This window comes from Rattus norvegicus, chromosome 7, assembly GCF_021556685.1.
Source record: "Rattus norvegicus strain SHRSP/BbbUtx chromosome 7, alternate assembly SHRSP_T2T, whole genome shotgun sequence".
Lineage (NCBI taxonomy): Eukaryota > Metazoa > Chordata > Mammalia > Rodentia > Muridae > Rattus > Rattus norvegicus.
The window spans coordinates 68,708,432-68,727,611 of record NC_141540.1 but is presented as its reverse complement, the minus strand read 5'-3'; the positions used below and the strand labels follow the sequence as shown (position 1 = coordinate 68,727,611).

The following is a 19,180-nucleotide window of genomic DNA, read 5'->3' as shown; positions in this document are numbered from 1 at the left end:
ACAACACCCCAGTATCAATGCCATATGCACAGATCATTTTTGGATATTTGTCTTAAAAACAAAATTCCATCAAAACCTTCATCATGCTCTATTTTCTCCAGAGAGGGCATGTTCATACTTTGCGGATGGAATTCTTTAAAGATCCAAAATTATTCAGTGTCAAGTTCAATAAATCAGGTGAATGATAAGTCTAAAATTCTATATAACTGCAAAATAAAGAGGCAGGTGTCCTTGTAAAGACTGCTAAGCAGCTCTGAAGGCAAATCCAGACGAGCAGGAGCATTAAAGGTGTTCCTGAGAAACTGCTGCAGACCGGGATCTAGCAGCCTCTAGCAGTAACTGCTGTGAAGGTCTTCAATCACCTTGATTATAAATTCAGGAAACTTCATCCTTTAAAAAAAAGTCCTCCCCCGTGGATACTTTGTGTCTTCAGACAGGATGAGGACACTTTGTATCCTTAGACAGGATGAGGATACTTTGTATCCTCAGACAGGATGAGCCACTTTCTCCATCCTTTTCAGGGTTATGTTTTCAAGCTCTGAGAGAGAGAGAGAGAGAGAGAGAGAGGGAGAGAGAGAGAGAGAGAGAGAGAGAGAGAGAGAAAGAGAGAGAGAGGAGAGAGAGAGAGAGAGAGAGAGAGAGAGAGAGAGAGAGAGAGAGAGAGACTGAATCACTGACTGGGGTAGCTCTTAATTCTTTATTAAGAAATAATTTCAGAACAAAATCAGTTTACATTTAAAATGTCCAAATACGTTTATAACGAAGGACAGAACAAATAATAAATCTTCATTTTAATCAGAATTGTGGATCAATCCTTTTACTTGGTGAACACTGAATGCTTATTCCCTTCCAGATACTGTCTTAAACACACTGTGCATAGGAAGTCACTCTATCCTTATTTAAAAACCTTGAAAAATGCAATCGAAAGCTTTGCTTTACAATTGAAGGAGGTGGAATCAGAGAAACTCAGAGATGGCCAAAATTCACAGAACTTGGTCGGTACAGAGCTATGTGACAAGACCTCAGGGAACTCAGTCCAGAACTGGATCTGAGCTACTGTGTGGCACAACTTAGAACTCTGGCCAGGTGACCAGACTAGCAGGAGAAATGTCTGCCTTAAAGTTAAAACCACACTTGCAGACAGTAGCAGGCTTAAAAGTCCCTGGGAAGAGCCCCTTCCTCGTATTCAGAGGCTTGCTCTACTGCACATATCCCTGGTGATACACTGATTTTACAAAGGGGGAAATGTCACAACTTCCCCTCCTTAGGATTTGAGCTCTGTGAAAGGAAGGAGAAACAGGCAAAGATAAACACATCCACTCCCTTAAGAGGTAATCAAAATATCTATTTCTTTTCTTTCTTCATTTGTTAGTTTATTCCTTTTCATTTTATTCTTCTTGTGGGGAGGAACTGGGAGGAGATGAGGGGAACTGTTACCAGAACACTGTGTGTGTGTGTGTGTGTGTGTGTGTGTGTGTGTGTGTGTGTGTGTGTGTGTGTGTAAACTTTTATTTTCAATTTAAAGGGGGGGGTACCTAAATGGGTCTGTCAATCACCTGAACAGGAAAACTCAAGAAAGCTGTATTCCAGAGATTTTGGGAAGAGCAGTCTACAAAAACTGGAACTTCGCCACAGCAGCCTTTCTGGCTGTGGGCCCCTCCCACCCTATGAGAGTGCTTTCCCTCCAGTCACTGTCCACTCACTCTTGAGGCTACCTCATGCTAATCTTTGGTAAACTCTGCCTGCTTTCTTCCCTATGCTCTAAGTCTCACCTGAATTCATTCAGCAGCAGTCAGAATGACTAGGAGCCAAGTGAAGGCCAGAGCTAGATCTGTTAGCTGTAAAGAAGCTTGATAGGAACATGAGGAGAAATTACTAAGACAGCAGCCACTGAAAAACTTTTTCTTAAATGCCAAACTTTTCAAACGTTAATGGTGTCTGTCCTAAAATATCCCATGGTCAGATACATAGCCTATCATCAAAGGAGTCCAGAGGTGGCTTTGGATTCTCTTCATTAGGATTTGTTTTTTGAGACAAGAACTCATTAATTATGTAGACCAGGCCAGCCTCAAATTCACAGAGACCTGGTTGCCTTTGCCTCCATGTGTACTACCATGCCTGGCCCTAACTGGGACTCTGTACTGCCCACCTCCTTCGGCCAACCTAAGAATTCTGTCGCAGTCATAGAGATGTTGCTCATACTGAAGTGCTCTCTTAAAAGTCAGATCATGTTGGTGGTAATAAAATCAACAAAGTTTCATAAACGATACAGAGAAAATGGAAAGGGAAAGGATAGTGAGAGGCAAAAACATAAAAACAATTAAGATGGAAAGGCGGTCTCATTTGTAAACAGAGAGTCATCTGAGCTACAAAAGAGAGGCCAGTGAGTAAGAGCAATGGTGGCACAAGCCAGAGGACATGACCTCAGATCTCCAGTACCCACGGGAAAAGCCAGGCAAACTATAACATGACAGGGCAGAGAAGAAGATCAATGGGTTGTGCTAGCCTGGAGCCCAACTCCAGAGTTAGTGAGGGACACAGTCTCAAAGGAATTAAAGGTAAAGTGATAGAGCTGTACACCCAATGCCTCTCTGGCCTCTGCTCATGTATACAGGCTTATGTGCCTGCACACCCATGCATATACAGTACACACACATAAAATGCACACACACACACACACACACACACACACACACACACACACACACGGAGGGAGGGAGAGGTAGGGAGAGAGAGAGAGAGAGAGAGAGGTGAAAAGCAGAGACTTGAGGGATCCAGGCCAGTCTACCTATCTACTCAATCTGGTTTATTTCAAAATACTGCTGTATTGAATGCCATTATAATTTAAGTCTGAAATGCAGTCTTCTGATGGTATCATGTGCTTGACCATGGTCCTTAGTTCTGCTGTTCTAGGAAGTTGTGATGCCCATGGACAATGGAACCTGGATAGCACAAAGAGGACCTTGGAGACAAACTTTGAATGTGACATAGAGATCCAAATCTGGTTTCATTCTCTCTGTCTTGCCAACAGGATCTACTCCAGATGCCACATGCCTATCCCTACCCAAAATGAACCGAAATCCCCTGAAACCATAGGCCACAGTAAACCCTTCCTCTCTTAAGTTGTTTCCACAAGGCATTTTTGTCACGGTGATACAAAGCAGTGCAGGTGTCCAGAATCGTACATCCCAATTCTACCATCATCTTTTAATCAGTCCCCAAAACACTACATTGCCAACCTTTGCCTATAATTGTTATTCTGAAAAAAAGAAAGAAAGAAAACCCTCTAGCATGTACAGTGTGGCTTCCTATATTTTAATAATGGTAGCTGGAGGTTACAAGTGAAACCAATTCTCCCAGTGTAGCTGGTATCAAAACACAGGCCCAAACGGCTCAGCTTGTCACTCAGGTGCAGTATGCAAGCCTGTCTCCAGGCTGCTAAGCTGTATTGATTGCCAGACCTCCTGAATATCACATTGATTCACTCAGGAGCTGTTCAGCAGCAGGCTCATGTTCCTGCGCATGTCCTCATGGGGCACATGGCTGAAATCACACAGCTCCATGCCCCGGGTTGTAATGATGTTCTGTGAGCTGTTTGCACATATCTCTGCCGCCGACTTCCCTGTAAAATATCTCCTGTTTACCACTCCCTTGCTAATTCTAATCTTTACCGTCAGATGTTCCAGCTATTTACGCCCCAGCCATTCTCTTCCCATCTCTTTACTGAGGACCCAAAAATGCAGTTATTGAATAAGAATCACACCCTAAGCACCATGCTAGGCACCGTGATCGCTTTTCCCAAGGTGCTTACGGCACAAAAAGGAGAGAGCCATTTAACAAACACGTCCGTCTTTACCACGTGCAATTCTGTTACAGCGAGGGGTGGAAGGGAGTCTGATTTCAGAAGGCTTCCCTGAGGAACATTTTAAACCAAGGTCTAAACGGCAAGGAGAGAAACGAAGAGGAAAAAATACCATGATGATGCTCAGGGCATAAGGTAAGACATGGGCAAAGGCCTGAAGCCAGCTGACCCTGGCACAAAGGAGACGGGAAAGAGGCCATAGCTGCTGCTGCTGGGCCTGGAAGTCATGAGGCAGGAGAGTGGCAGGAACCAGAGTCAAGCTTGCAGATCATCCTGAATATTTTCACTCAAGGTTGACTAGTGCACACACCACTGTTGGCTTGGTCATGTCTTCTGTGACTGCTCGGCCGGCTGTCTGGAAATAATTCAAAGATGTCAAGGGTTGATTGAGTACAGGAGGCCGATTGCAGGTGTGATACACTAGCCCAGACTGCTCTTTCACCCATTCATTTACACGCAACTCCTTTGGGGTGTGTGTGTGTGTGTGTGTGTGTGTGTGTGTGTGTGTGTGTGTGTGTGTGTAAAAATTCCACTTACTGTCTCTTCTTCCAAGGGCTTCCTCTTTTGTGTTTGATGTCAAAAACAAAAACCTCAAACAGCCAACATGAGAGTAGACCTGACTCTTCTCAACTGCATTGGCTGTTCTTTAAAAAGGCGTTTTGTTATGAAAGTTTAAACCTGTTGTTTCCGGGGTCTTGGGGAAGGAGTGGTCATGTAGGGGCAAAACAAAATTCATTCTGTGAGACAAAAAAACAATACATCTTGGAAAGAACATCCTACAGACAGCAAAGCAAGTGACAGTCAGAGACTGAGGGACACTGACACACTGTGACAGCAGCAGCCGGCAGCTGAAGGTCCCTGACAGAATATAACAGTTATAGATCTGAGGTTGCCAATGCCCAGAGAGGGTAGTAGAGAGGAGAAGGTCCCAGACACAAAACAATAGTTACAGATCTGAGGCAGGAGAGGAAAGCTAAGAAGCAGAACACTGTGGCAATCCTGCAGGACCAGGATACAATGTTACACATTTGCAAGAAACAGGGAAACATCCTCCACGGTGAGAGAAAGAATAAAAATAAAGAACTTTATTAGAATAGACAAATTGCTCAAATCCAGAGGCGAGGCCCTGAATACCTCCGAAAGAATATCCAAATACTGTTACGCCTTTGTGCTTGAATACTTTGTTACTGAAGACTGAAAGATTCACCCAGTGTTCAGCAGGGTTTCCAGAGTAAATGACCAGATCAACCTAGCAATGGCCTATAAGCTTCTCCAACTACTCATGAACACGGAAGCAAGGCTGAGGAGTCTTCTCAGACAAACAATCGAGAAGGGAGAAAACATGTTTTATCTTTGGAGTTGCAAACTTGGGTGCCCTGGCCGTGTTCCCTGGAGTACTACAAAGTGCTCCCAAAATAAAGCAAGAGGAAAAAAGCTGCAATGTGGGTAAACAGGAAAAGATGGAGAGACTGTGGCCATCACTCATCTATGCACTGGTCCTGCATAGCTCTCTGTCCAATGGTAGAATCTATGCAATATTCTTCAAACTACTTTAGCCAATTACTGTCCGGCATTTACCTTGGAGTTCTCTACCCCTTCCAGTGGATGCTTTTCTATCTTCATAGAACACAGGTTTCAAAATCACCTCCTTAATGGAGTGACCCCATATCAGAATCATCAGACACCCAGAGACAGTAAAATTGAAATTGAACTAAACTGTGAATCCACACTTTGACGAGTTGCCATTCACACATATGGCTAAGACTCAGAGGCCTATGTATATTCTGCTGCCTTCAGTCCTAGTGGCAGAAATTAATGCCTAATTAGACACCTGTGAGAAGCTTATTAAATTATATTTACACATTAAATGTTTGTTTAGTAAATCTAATAAATCATAAGATCACTTGAGGTTCCCAAGCAGATGGCATATTTTACATAAATTTAAGGGAATTAGAGCGTGCACACCCAAAAATTTGTTATCCAGTATGTGTCATAAACACTGGAAAAATTCCATGAAAGGAAGAACCCTTCAACCATGGTGATGATGATATGAGAGGAAAAACCTGGCAAATCACAAAATATAGAAGCACTCTACCTAATCAATAGTGTAGGTCTCTAGAACATCCTCCCAATCAATACGATATACAATAATGAGAAGATGCACCTAAGAGTAAATAAAAAAAAGGAAAAAAGAAAAACCAGCGGATCGTAACACATCCCAGAACACCATTACCAGAAGTGAAGTATATTAAAAGTGCATTTAACACAAGCATGCAATCGGTCTTCTTAACTTGGACAGCAGTGGTGATAAATAAGTGTGTCTACAAAGTCGTGACACTCCAGAAGGCCTACAAAACTCAGGAACAAACAGCTTTGAGCTCTCCACATAATCTAGAACTTTAGGACACATGCATGCCCATGAGTGTTTAACAGCACCTTGATTATTACTACTTTTTAATTGTGGAGTTCAATAACCAGCCACTGTCGAAGCAGATATTATATGTCCATTTTTCAACCAAAGAAATAACCATGTCTCCAAGAAGCTCAGCCAGAGCATGACAAATACAAAGGCGGATGTTCATAGCCAACCATTGAACGGAGAACAGGGTCCCCATTGAGGAGTTAGAGAAAGGATTGAAGGAGCTGAAGGGATTTGCAACCCCATAAGAACAACAATATCAACCAACCAGAGCTCCCAGGGACTAAACTACTACCCAAAGACCCATGACTCCAGCTGCATATGTAGCAGGGGATGGCCTTGTTGGGCACCAATAGGAAGAGAAGCCCTTATTCTATCCAAGACTGGATCCCCCAGTGTAGGGGAATGTCAGGGTGGGGAGGCAGGAAGTGGGGTGGTTCGGAAGGGGAACACCCTTATAGAAGAAGGGGAGGAGGATGGGTTAGGGGGCTTATAGATGGGAAACCAGGAAAGAGAATAACATTTGAAATGTAAATAAAAAACCCAATAAAAAAAAGAAAAGAAATAACCAGGCTTCAATGTGTTATTGAGGATGGCCTGTTTCCGATACATAAAAACCGTCAAGTAGCTTTTTGATCTTTCCTGCTGTTGTATAATGTGTTCAATAAACCTGGAGACAACTTTCAAAGGCAAGTAGTACACTGAGATCAGCAATGAGCCAGCCTCTGACTGGCTGTCCTCAGTGTGCATGAAGTCATCCCAGCCCTACAGCAGCCGTGCAAGCTGAGAATTATGCCCTTTTCCTCACACCCCACCAATCAGGGTCAGCACTGAGCTTGCTTGCATGACAGCCATGTAAGAGATGAATCTATACAGCAAACCGTCTGACTAAAGACCGGCATCTTTACCATCGCATGCTGCCTCCTTGCTACCAAATGCTTACATTTAGCCTGGCTTTTGGTCCATAAATGCCTTAAAAATGGAATACATTTGAGGTGCAGGGACTCTTCTAAAATAGAAAATATTGGACATTTTTCTCTACAGTGAATGCTTTCTTTGTTTCACCCCCAGGTCAAGCCATTCACTGGGCTTCTGCATTGTGTCTGACACAAACCACACCTCAACACAGCTTTGCGAACATGCACACATGTACTCACACAAAGGAAGACCTACAAGCTTGTCCTTACAGTCTTCTCTGGGCAAACTATTTTTAAAATGCTCTTTAATTACTATATATCTATCAAGAAGCATTAAAATTCTATTCTAAAATAACCCTCAAATTCAGTGCTGCGTATTACTGGCAAGGATTCAAAATGACTCTTTCAGAAACCCCTTGGCCTGTTTCCTCCTCTTCAGTATCCTATGGTATTGAAGTTTCAGAAAGAGACTGGAGACAAAAAAAAAATGACAAAAATAAAAACATCACCTCCACCAATGTGAAAGGTGGCTTTTCATAAATTAACTAACTTCTAAATATAGCCTGTAGCTTTCACATGGGGAATATATTATATTTTCTATCTCTTAGCCACCTGTAAGCATAATTTTAAAAAATAGCATTTATTTATTTGGGGCCTTTCTACAGTCCCTTGGCTCATCCAGTTATCTAAAATCAACAGTCTCTGCCTTCTTGTAACAACGAAGGCTGTCATCTGCACATTCCCTGACCTCATAGCACTGACCAGCACTGACCAGCACTGACCAGCACTGACCAGCACTGACCAGCACTCCAGAGCACTGAAGAGATCTCCATCAGAGAATGACTCAGTTCTGAGCCAAGCAGCCGTGCCACTGTGACTGCATTTTATGTTCTTCGTTCAAAGATGCTAATCCCATAGACCACAGAGGGAATGGTCCCTTAAATGGGAGTCACCTAACCTACAGGCTGACCTGAATGCAACCGCTATTTCGTCCCTCTAAGACAGAGACTGAGGCCGACGAGGTGTACAGTGTTTGTGTAAGTCGCAAAGACATCAGAAAAGAGCATCTTAGTCATGATGATGAGCCTCATCCTATGTTTTCCTGTAGAATAGTGTCCAATCATATTACCTTAAGATGTGCACGTAGATATGAACGTCAAGTCAATCAATCAAGTGTGCAAGCTCTCTAGATTAGTGGGGAGTCATCCAAAGGACAGCCACAAGCAGAGCCTGTTCCCAAGTGTGTTCCGCAATAAACAAACCCTGGGAGAATTCTAAGGCTCACGAAAGATCACCAAATTCTCAACGGTCAGAACCCTCCACGGGCTCCTCTCCACTGACCTGTGCCCAGCTGACTCGTGCCTGACTAATGGTTATCACCAAATCATCAGGCTAGCTCATAAAATGAACTTCCGGGTATAAAGAATTAATCCTTCTCGCTCATCCACAATCACGGTTATAATGGATCTGAACCTTAGTTGGAAATATCCACTGAAGACATCTGACATTTGCCTGGTATGATAATTTTCTGACACTAAAACAAATAACTTAGATAATGGCTTTATGAAAAGGCTTATTTTACCTCCTGATTTCAAAGGCCCTAGTCCATGACTGGTAGAGGGAGAACAAAATAAAACATCTCCCCTGTGGTCACGAAAGGAAAGAGGCGGGAAGAAGACCGTGTTGAGGAACCGCAGTTCCCTCAAGGACCTGCAACCAGGGTTTGAGGCTGTCCCATTCGACCCATCTCTAGAAGGTTCCGCTAGCTCCCAATAGCACAAGGCTAAAAATTCAATGTTTTACCATACAGACTTCATGACCAACATGGGCAAAATGCTGAGAGGAATTCCTTCTACCCACATATGAGACATTAAATTGGGGGGAGGGGAGGTTTGCGGGGGAGAAACTGAACAAAGTGCTCTTTGCTGCACAGCTAGCTTGAAGAATAAATTATCAGTGAGAGTGTTTTCAAGACCTCAGTACCCTGCTGCCCTGTCCTCCCTTGATTATGTTTTTTTTTTAATTTTCAATTAAGTAATCAAAAAATACTCACTAAGCTGTTACTTGGACAGCCATGGAATCTAGGTTCAGATGAATAGCACTGCTGGTTTTAAAATACGTTTCTAGGGCCATTAATGTACCAGACACAGTATCCTGACTCTTCAACAGCTCATGAGAAGAGCGGAGACTCCTCTCTTTGCAAAGTGTATCGTAAAGGTCACAATTAAATTAAACATCAACATTTATTAAAATCAAGTTGATACTTCCTGAGAATGCGATTCCGTCTCCTTCCCCCAGCTGGTGGCAGCTGGCAAGTGGCTTCTCCTGTCCCACACAGCCGCGTCATGGTACCACAGAGGCCATCGTGGGTCTTTCCTGGTAAACTCCGAGAGCTGATCTATGTTAGACAGCACCGTGGAACAGCTCCGGATTACCGCAGCACTGCTGCACGCAACGCCAGCTGCCCTCAGAACCTGAACTGGCCCTTTACTGCACCACAAGAGTACCCCTAGGAGTGAATGCCTAGGAGCAAATTCCCTCATCAGTTTGATGTAAAATACATGATGAAGAGGTATGTAATGTGTGGGAGCAGGGCTAGCAACTCGTGCTACTTAAAGTTACAGTGGTTAGTGGTCACAAACTAGACCAGAGATGACTCTGGGCTCTCCTGAGCATGGCTGTTCTGTTATGTCCTACTCTGCCTTAACCGTCTGGCCAACCAAGTAAAAAATATCTCTCTCTCTCTCTCTCTCTCTCTCTCTCTCTCTCTCTCTCTCTCTCTCTCTCTCTCCCCCCCCCCCTCTGGCACACATACATATGTAAATATATACCTCTGTGTGTGTGTGTGTGTGTGTGTGTGTGAAAGAGAGAGAGAGGTATATATTTACATGTGTATGTGTGCCGGGGGGGGGAGAGAGAGAGAGAGAGAGAGAGAGAGAGAGAGAGAGAGAGAGAGAGAAACAAGCCTCTTGATCGCTCTTTGAACAGATTGCTCTACTGCTCATGCAACCTCTGGCCCTTCGACAATAAATACCTGAACTCGATTATACAAGCTCCATTCCTGTGATCACAACTCCCACTAAGAAAGGTTGGCAGAAAACATTCTTCCACTCTGCTCTCTCACACTCATTACAGCTAACACCAGAGGAGATATTGACTAAAGTCTATGTGCTGTTCATTCAGTAAGGTTGCTTCGCCAGAACTGCTGGCATTCGCCGTTCTAACAGGGACCCTTCTCATAAATGGTCATAGTTGCTGATGCCTTAACTGGACACTTTCCTTTCTGATCTTATCCCGGGGCTGGAGTCACACATGCACTTACCCCATCCGAACCTAGAAGCATAGATACGATCCGATACAGTCTCTGTATCAGGTTCCAAATCTTCAAGTCAAAACAGCAACAAGAGTCGAGCAGAATGGCTATTCACAGACTACATGTTTCCTCACCCACACCTCGGAGCCGACAGGACGGGGTGCTGTGCGCTGGGAGGAAATGATACAAGTGACAAATGAGAAACGTCTAATTACTCAGTCACTTCTCAGATTCGGAGACAAAAGGAAGGAAACAGAGTTCAGGATGAAACGCCATCTCCTCTAACCCTATTGTGCCTGTGTACCACGGTGCGTATTAAAGTACCATCAAGCCCTATTTTTAGACCTCTGCAACTCCAGAAGCATAAATCATTCCTGTGCCACAGTCACCTTTGCATGAGCGATGCCACGCTTAGCGTTTGGCAAGATCCTACAGTATAATGGGGAGCAAGTGGAATTTAGAATGAATAGCGATTACTCTCATAGATTAAAATTAGCCTAAAGATAGATTATTTGGGGGGACGATATGGGGTAATAATTAAAAGGTGATAGACATGCCACTTACTAATCCTGATTTCCCAATTGCTCTCACGGTTGAAGTTAGAAGACTGATCTTTTACAAAAGAGACAATGCTAATCAATGACAGGATCGGTCTTGGTTTGGGTTTTTTTTTTTTTTTTGTTGGTTGTTGTTGTTGTTGTTATTGTTGTTTGGGGTCTTTCCCCTCCCTGATTTGGTTGTTTTGCTCTGTATTGTTTTGTTTTGTTTTTTTAATAATACATCTAATCTTTTGTGATTTTAACCACTGAGGTTCTCTCTGAAGTGCACATCTGATTAAAGGAGAAGAGAGACAACACAGAGACATGCTGGCCAAGGTGCTATTTTTCTAACAAGCCACATCCGTTACCACAGAAATAGAATCAAAAGGGAAATCTCCCAACCTAGACACCCTCTCCATCAAGATAGTAAAAGATGAAAATAGTTTTTTATTATTGAATAAGCATGAAATCTGCCTGTCATATAAATACATCAAAGTAACGGGCTAGCAGGTACAAAGACTGAACGTTATCTTAAAGTTTTATATGTCAGGCAAATATTAATAATTTCATACAGCTTCAAGATAAGCAATAATAAGTCCTCAAGTAAGAAAATTCACCGACACTGTTTCGTGCATTCCATTCCAAATGTACCTGGTAATCAGGGGGGCCAGCTGCATTAATTAGCCCAGGGGTTCTCAGCCTTCCTAATGCCGTGATCCTTTAGTACAGCTCCTCGTGTTGTGGGGACCCCCAACCATAAAATTATTTTTGTTGCTACTTCACAGCTATAATTTTGCCACTGCTTGAATTGTAATGTAAGCCTCTGTGTTTTCTGATAATCTTAAGCGACCCCTGTTCAACCCCGAGGGGGTTCTCTTGACATGCAGGTTGAGAACTGCTGGGCTAACTGGTTTTATTGAGAGCAGGATCAAACTTGTCATATCTTCATGACAGAAGTTTTTGGAATTTGAATCAGACTTCCCCTTTGAGCATCCTGGCTCAGTTTAGGCTCCTCTGATTCCAGAGACACTGAGAGTCCAGGGTGCTCTCTCCCTAGGGGCTTATAGTCCAACAAGATGGCCTCCAGATCCTAAAGGAAGACATTCCTAAGTCCTAAAGCTGACCAAAGGACTGAGAGGATTAAAAAAAAAACATTTCAGACAGGAGAAAATACAATGACAACTTCTCTGAGCTAAAGACTTCATAAAAAGCAGGAAGGAAATCTAGGTTTCCTTGTAACAGGGAGAACTCAGCCTCCAATTTTTAGTTTTCATTGCTCTCACTCCATTTCAGTCACCGTGATTACCATAATGCAAACTTTCTTACCAAGGACACGTGACTGCCGCAAGTCCCTAAGACAGAGGTTTAAAAAAAATAAGCAAAAAGAGCTATAAAATGGCAATGGTTTCTCCACCATTAAATCAGAACAAATTAATATGTCATGCCAAACCGCATACATTATGGACTAAGATGATTATTGATAATATAGCTCGCCAGGGGAAAAGCAAATTCTTAATAAGCCTTTGTTTTCCTGCCCATCTGACGGGGATGATGATTTCATTTTTAATTTGTTCAGAAGTAAACTTATAATGATAACGAAAGGGAAACAAATTGGCTCCCTTGTATGAGATTATCTATACAATCATTAGTCATTAAAAATGTATTATGCTGGGTACAAGGAGGAGTTCCGCATTCATCTAAATAATGCATGTCACCCAACAAAACGCATAGCAGGGATAAGTTAAGTGTGGCAACTTACCAAAATCCCCACCGGTCCTAATGTCGGACGTGCAGTTGGCTGCCCGTACACGGGCCAACGTGGAGCTCCTCTTACTGACTCTCCCACCTACGTACGGTGGTTTTCCGCTAAGTGCTCTGATGAAGCACCATCTAAGGTTAGCATGAAGAGGGATGTGTAATGCCAATCGATAGCCGAGTAAAACAAACCCACCAGAAGTCAGAAGGGATGCTCAGGGACTAATGCTTTCTGTCGAGCCCTGAGAGGGCAAGCAAAGGGAGCCATCCAGAGGATGCTACCATGGACCGCCCACACTGGAGTGAGGATGGTGTCGTTTCCCATTTGATGAAAGATAGGCATAGTCCAGGTTTGTGCTACATGGTAGGATAAATGTAAAGAGAAACATGCTGATTTAATGAAAATGCACGTGCCTCCAATTCAGGTATTTTCCCAAAAGTTTTCTGGCTTCTCGAGTCTGGGAGGATGAAGGCAAAAGAGAAGGATGGTTCAGATTCCTCATGTAAATTTGCACACAAGAAATCTGTTGAGTTCACCCTAAAGATGACATCCCAGCCACAGTCCTGAGGACCTACAGCAGCAGCAGATGACCCTTTTAGTGTACTCTCCTTTTCTTGAACGCAGAGGTTTGCTGTTTCAGTGCTTCTCCCTAAGAGCACACTGTGATGACAGCCACCTCCTTTGCCTTTCAGCAAATTAAAAGTGAAAACAGGTGACAGCAGATGCTGGCGACGGTGTGGAGGGCTCCATGACTGCTGGGATTGCAAGCTGGTACGACCACTCTGGAAATCAGTCTGGCAGTTCCTCAGAAAATTGGACATAGTACTAATCGGGGACTCAGATCTACCACTCCTGGGCATACACTCAAAAAGGTGCTCCAACATATAACAAAGACACATGTTCCGCTATGTTCATAGCAGCCTTATTTATAATAGCCAGAAGTTGGAAAGAACCCAGATGCCCTTCAACAGAGGAATGGATACAGAAAATGTGGTACATCTACACAATGGAATACTACTCAGCTATCAAAAACAAAGGCTTCATGAAATTCTTAGGCAAATGAATGGAACTAGAAAATATCATCCTGAGTGAGGTAACCCAGTCACAAAAGAACACACATGGTATGCACTCACTGGTAAGTGGATTTTAGCCCAAAAGCTTGGAATACCCAAGGAACAATTCACAGACCATATGAAGCTCAAGAAGAAAGACCAAAATGTGGATGCTTCAGTCCTTCTTAGAAGGGGGAACAAATTACTCACAGGAGGAAATACAGGGGAAAAGAGTGGAGCATGGACTGAAGGAAAAGCCTTCCATCCAGAGACTGCCCCACCTGTGGATCCATGCCATATGCAGCCACCAAACTCAGCCACTATTGCTGATGCCAAGAAGTGCTTGCTGACAGGAGTCTGATATGGATGTCTCCTGAGAGGCTCTGCCAGAGCCCTACTGATACAGATGAGGATGCTTGCAGCTAACCATCAGACTGAGTACAGGGACCCCAATGGAGGAGTTAGAGAAAGGACAGAAGGAACCAAAGGGGTTTGCAACATCATAGGAAGAACAATAATAACCAACCAGATGCCCCAGAGCTCCCAGGGACTAAACCACCATCCAAAGAGGACTTGTGGAGGGACTCATGAGCCCAGCTGCATATGTAGCAGAGGATGGCATTGTTTGGCATCAAAGGAGGAGAAGCCCTTGGTCCTGTGAAGGCTTGATGCCCCAGTGTAGAGGAAAGCCAGGACAGTGAGGTAGAAGTAGGTGGGAGGGAGGGGAGGATTCTCACAGAAGCAGGGGATGGGAGAGGTGGGGAAGGGGATAACATTTTAAATGTAGATACATAAAATATCCAATAAAAACAAATTATTTCTAAAATGTGAAAACAGGTTCCCTGCCAGGAGCCACAGCAGCACCTGAGAGACTAGCGTGTGAGAGAATTCTTTTTCCAGTAGCTGTGTTCTGTTTCTACAGGATCGCTGCTTCCCTTTGACTTCAGCAGACTCAAGACATCCCTGCCCTTCCTTCACCAGCTCAACATCAGCCCTTCCACACAGTCAAGATGAAATGCCCACGAGAAAAACCTGCTTCTCAGTGTTCTTCAGGCATTGATTTCTGCTTTCATATTCTGATCCTGCTAAAACCCACCCTCGCTGGAGCCTGGGAGTAATAGTAACAAAGTAGAAACAAACCAGGTTGCTTTTCAACTTTGGAAAATACACGGGGTTTTTTGTTTTTTTCAAAATATATAAAAGGATAATCAAGAGGAAGGGTTAATGAAGCTGTGAGAAAAGTGGGAGGGGACAAAACCGCATGCCAGGATAAAAAGGAAACTGTGAATGCTGGCGGATGGTTAAGGCAATGTTTTCTGAGTGTTATTTGTTTCCTCTGGTTTAGGCTCCTGAAGTTTAAGTTTGCATTAGATTTTTTCTAAAGAGTTCTAATACAATGACCTAAGATAATTTTCTTCTTATAATATTTTTTCTTCCTTTCTTTCTTTCTTTCTTTCTTTCTTTCTTTCTTTCTTTCTTTCTTTCTCTCTTTCTTTTTGTTCGTTCTTTCTTTCTATTACTTTTATTTTTTTACAGTCTAGTCGTTATCCCCCTTCTGGTCTGCCCTCTGACAGCAACAGTTCCTCATTCCTACCCCCACTCTGCCTCCAAGAGGATGCCCCCCACATGCTCCCACCCAACCCTGCCAGGCCTCCCTATCCCTGGGGCCTCCAATCTCTCCAGGGTAAGGTGCATCTTCTCTCACTGAGGCCACACCAGGCATCCTCTGCCGTATATCTGTCAGGGGCCTCGTAAGAGCTGGTGTGCGCTGCCTGGTTGGCCCTCAGTATCTGGGAGACCTCAGGGGTCTGGGTCAGTTGGGATGCTGGTCTTCCTATGGGGTTGCCCTCCTCAGCTTCTTCCAGCCTTTTCCTAATTCAACCACAGAGGTTCCTGACTCCAGATCATTGGATTTTATTTATTTTTATGAGTGTATGTATGTATGTATGTATGTATGTATGTATTATGTATTATGTATTATGTATTATGTATTATGTATTATGTATTATGTATTATGTATTATGTATTATTTGGGGGTAAGGTGTAGGGGTGTGCACCACATGACTACCTGGTGTCCCCTGAAGGCAGAAAAGGGTGTGAGATTCAATGAAACTAGACTGACGGGAGTTTACGAGCTGTCATAAGGGTGCTGAGGAACCTTGGCAAGAGAAGCAAGTGTTTTCAACCGCTCGGTCATCTCTGAAGCCCCAATGTAACTTTCTTAAGTATGTGTGTGTATATGTGTATATACACACATATATACATTTATATATAGCATATACACATACATTTTATATATTCCTATATAGCATATCTATAAATGTATTATATATATACATATGTATATACACATATACACATGTGTACATACATATATACATTTTATATAGCACATACACATGCATTTCATATTTAGCATATCTATAAAAGTATGTATATATACACATGCATATGTACATATACACATGTGTATATACACACATATATACTATACATATACATAAATGTAGGTATATATGTTATATATACATATATTTTGTATGTGTGTAATATATATAAATGTATGTGTATGTAATGTATATTATGTATGGTATATAGTACATATATAGTATATAATACAATGTCTATATACATTTATATTATAGTATATATAAATGTATGTGTATGTATATATATATTTTTTATACTAACATATACTAGTATATTATATTCCTCCAACTCCTTCCATAGCAGCCCACCAATCTTAAATCAATAGCCTCTTTTACTTTATCATTGTTACCTATGAATGTATGAAGAAGTATGCTCAGACATGTAAATAGGACCTGCTGAGTCCACTTTTGTTGTTTGTGTGGGCTTAAGGGATGTCCACATTGTCCTAGATAACCAGCAGTCTTTACTTATCTTGAAGTTCTTCACCTAAGGGCGAAGCCCTGTCAGATTTTCTCCTTCCACATTAGCATGTCTGTTAATATTACCATTGTTCCTGTCTTCTTTTTACAGCCATTCCTAGGGGGGACTGTTTCATAACAGACTTCCTGGTATTCTGATTCTCAACAATTTTTCTACCCCCATTCCTCAATGTTCCCTGAACCATGGATGTAGGAGCTCTTATATTTACCTGAAACTATATACAATACATATAAACATACATGTGTATATGCATGCGTGTGTGTGTGTGTGTGTGCATGTGTGCAACTTATACCACTTAGTATGACAATGCTTTTCATATAAATGTTTGTGCATGTGTGTTTGTGTATGGGGTGTGTGTGTGTGTATGTGTGTGTGTGTGTAAGTTATATTAGTTGGGCTCTTCACAACTACCATGAACTAACAAAAAAGCCAGTACCAAATATCTTGAGAAACATCCTTTCAAATGGTTGGTCAGGATAGTTCATGTGACTCTCAAAACAACATAGGGTACCACTGCTGCCTTTGACTGCCTCTCAGAGGTTGAAGATGAGCCCCTATTGGTGAAGACACTGAATTCTTGGGACACAAGACTTGGTCCTGGTACTGGGTCTACCATGAAAGCCTCTTCTCTTCATTCTAACTTCCAAGATACCAGAAAATGCTATTCAAGCTGCCAGGGGAGAAAAGCAATTAAACAGAAATAACGAGCTACAATACCTAAGATCCATGGCGGCACCAGCATGGCGTGATATACACAAATGCACAATAGTGGCACTCGAGTACAGGTGGAAGCCAACAGCTGTCTGATTGGATTTAAAGTCTACTCAATAGGAGTGAAATCACGACTGCTTCTGGACATCTACCTAGCTTCCCAGGGCTATTGGTAACTTCAGAAATAAATCTACCACAGCCACTGTGCTAGACCAGCCAAATTCCTTACTGAATTCTAACTCTCATCCTTAAACCCACAGATTAGACCCTGTGTTAGACCATCACAAAAACCCACAACTCAACACAGTGCCTGAAACAGTGGTTCTCAACCTTCCTAATGCCACAACACTTCAAGACAGTTCCCTGTGCTGTAGGGGCACCCAGCCATAAAATTATTTATTGCTACTTTGTAACTGTAATTTTACTACTGATATGGTCCATAATATGTGATATGTGCCCCCCTGTAAAGGGGTTGTTGATCCCCAGAACAGTCCTGACTCAGAGCAATCAATTGTCCAGCCCGCACACCCAGTAGCTACACCTAAAACGGCCTTTTTAAGGAAGACTGGCATTAAAAGAAACGGAATGAGGAAATGTGGAACAGAATCACCTTCTCAGAATGAATGCAAGCCTCTCAGTCTCCTGAATTTATCCTTCCCACTGTGTGCATTCACAGCAGTGGCCTTCTCACTGAGTGACAAAGGCTGTGTTTTGCTTTGGTTAAATACTTTCTAGATAAATAAAATAGGAATAACACTGAATGAATGCAAATGACTAAATTTTAATGTCATTATCAGTACTTGCAGGAGAACATTAGAATTGACTTCTCTTTCTTCTAGTCTGCTTTGGAAGCTGTGAATGATTATTTTAAAGGCTTTATTCTTAACAAAAAAAATATTTCAGTAACAATGTTGCAGGGGTGCATGAGGCCCTGGGTTCCCTTCCCAGCTCCAAAACCAAAAATTTCCAGTTATGTGGGGAGTTAAGAGCACTTGCTGACCTTCTAGAAGATCTGGTTCAATTCCGAGCACCCACATGCTGTGAGTGGCTCATAACCATCTATAACGTCTCTTCCTGAGATCCTAGGTACTCTTCTGGCCTCTATGGGCACCAGGCATGTATCTGGTAGACAGTCAGACATATGAGTACAAAATATCTCTACAGAAACAAGGAAAAAATTCATTCACATTCACCGTCTTTTTATTTATTGATTGTTTGTCATGGTAGTTCATTTCCACATGAAGGTATTTATCACTATCTCTAGCATGTATGAGAAAATTAAATTGTTTAGGAATTCAAACATGCATAATGGCCCAACAACTGAAGATAATTTGTTAAATCAACCAAGCAAACTATTATAGAACATGGGTCAAGTTATTAAAAACCTCCAATTAGTAAAACTTTCAGCAATAATAAAAATTAGTTCTATTGCTAAACCCAATAAAACCGCGATTAGATTAAAATAACACTGCGATTAGATTAAAATCCACAATCAGGCTATGGAGCTATATTTTTGTCATTACTTTTTCTTTTTAGGTATGTTTATTATATTTTTGATATGAGTGTTTTGCTTACATGGGTGTTGTATGTACACCATTATGTGTCTTATACCTTTGGAGACCAGAAGAGGGCATTAGATCCCCTGTATCTAGAGTTACAGACAGTTGTGAGAACCCATGTGGGTCCTGGGAACTGAACGCA

The 19,180-nt window shown here is 42.4% G+C and overlaps 1 protein-coding gene across 5 annotated transcripts in view; it reads right to left on the bottom strand.

Moving 5' to 3' along the window:
• The window catches only part of Tafa2 (TAFA chemokine like family member 2), a 475,874-nt gene that overhangs the window by 364,557 nt on the left and 92,137 nt on the right, over positions 1-19,180 (bottom strand). For 2 of the 5 annotated variants that reach the window (XR_015624378.1, XM_087559020.1), the window contains exon 1: positions 10,521-10,805. The exons of 2 other annotated variants lie outside the window; for them this stretch is intronic. Coding sequence is in view for 2 of the 3 variants with exons in the window: in XM_087559020.1 (XP_087415146.1) it covers positions 10,521-10,525 (5 nt within the window). In the remaining variant the exon portion in view is untranslated. Of the gene's footprint in view, positions 1-10,520; positions 10,806-19,180 lie in introns of those variants that run through there. One more of the 5 variants, XM_087559021.1, reaches the window with a different exon arrangement.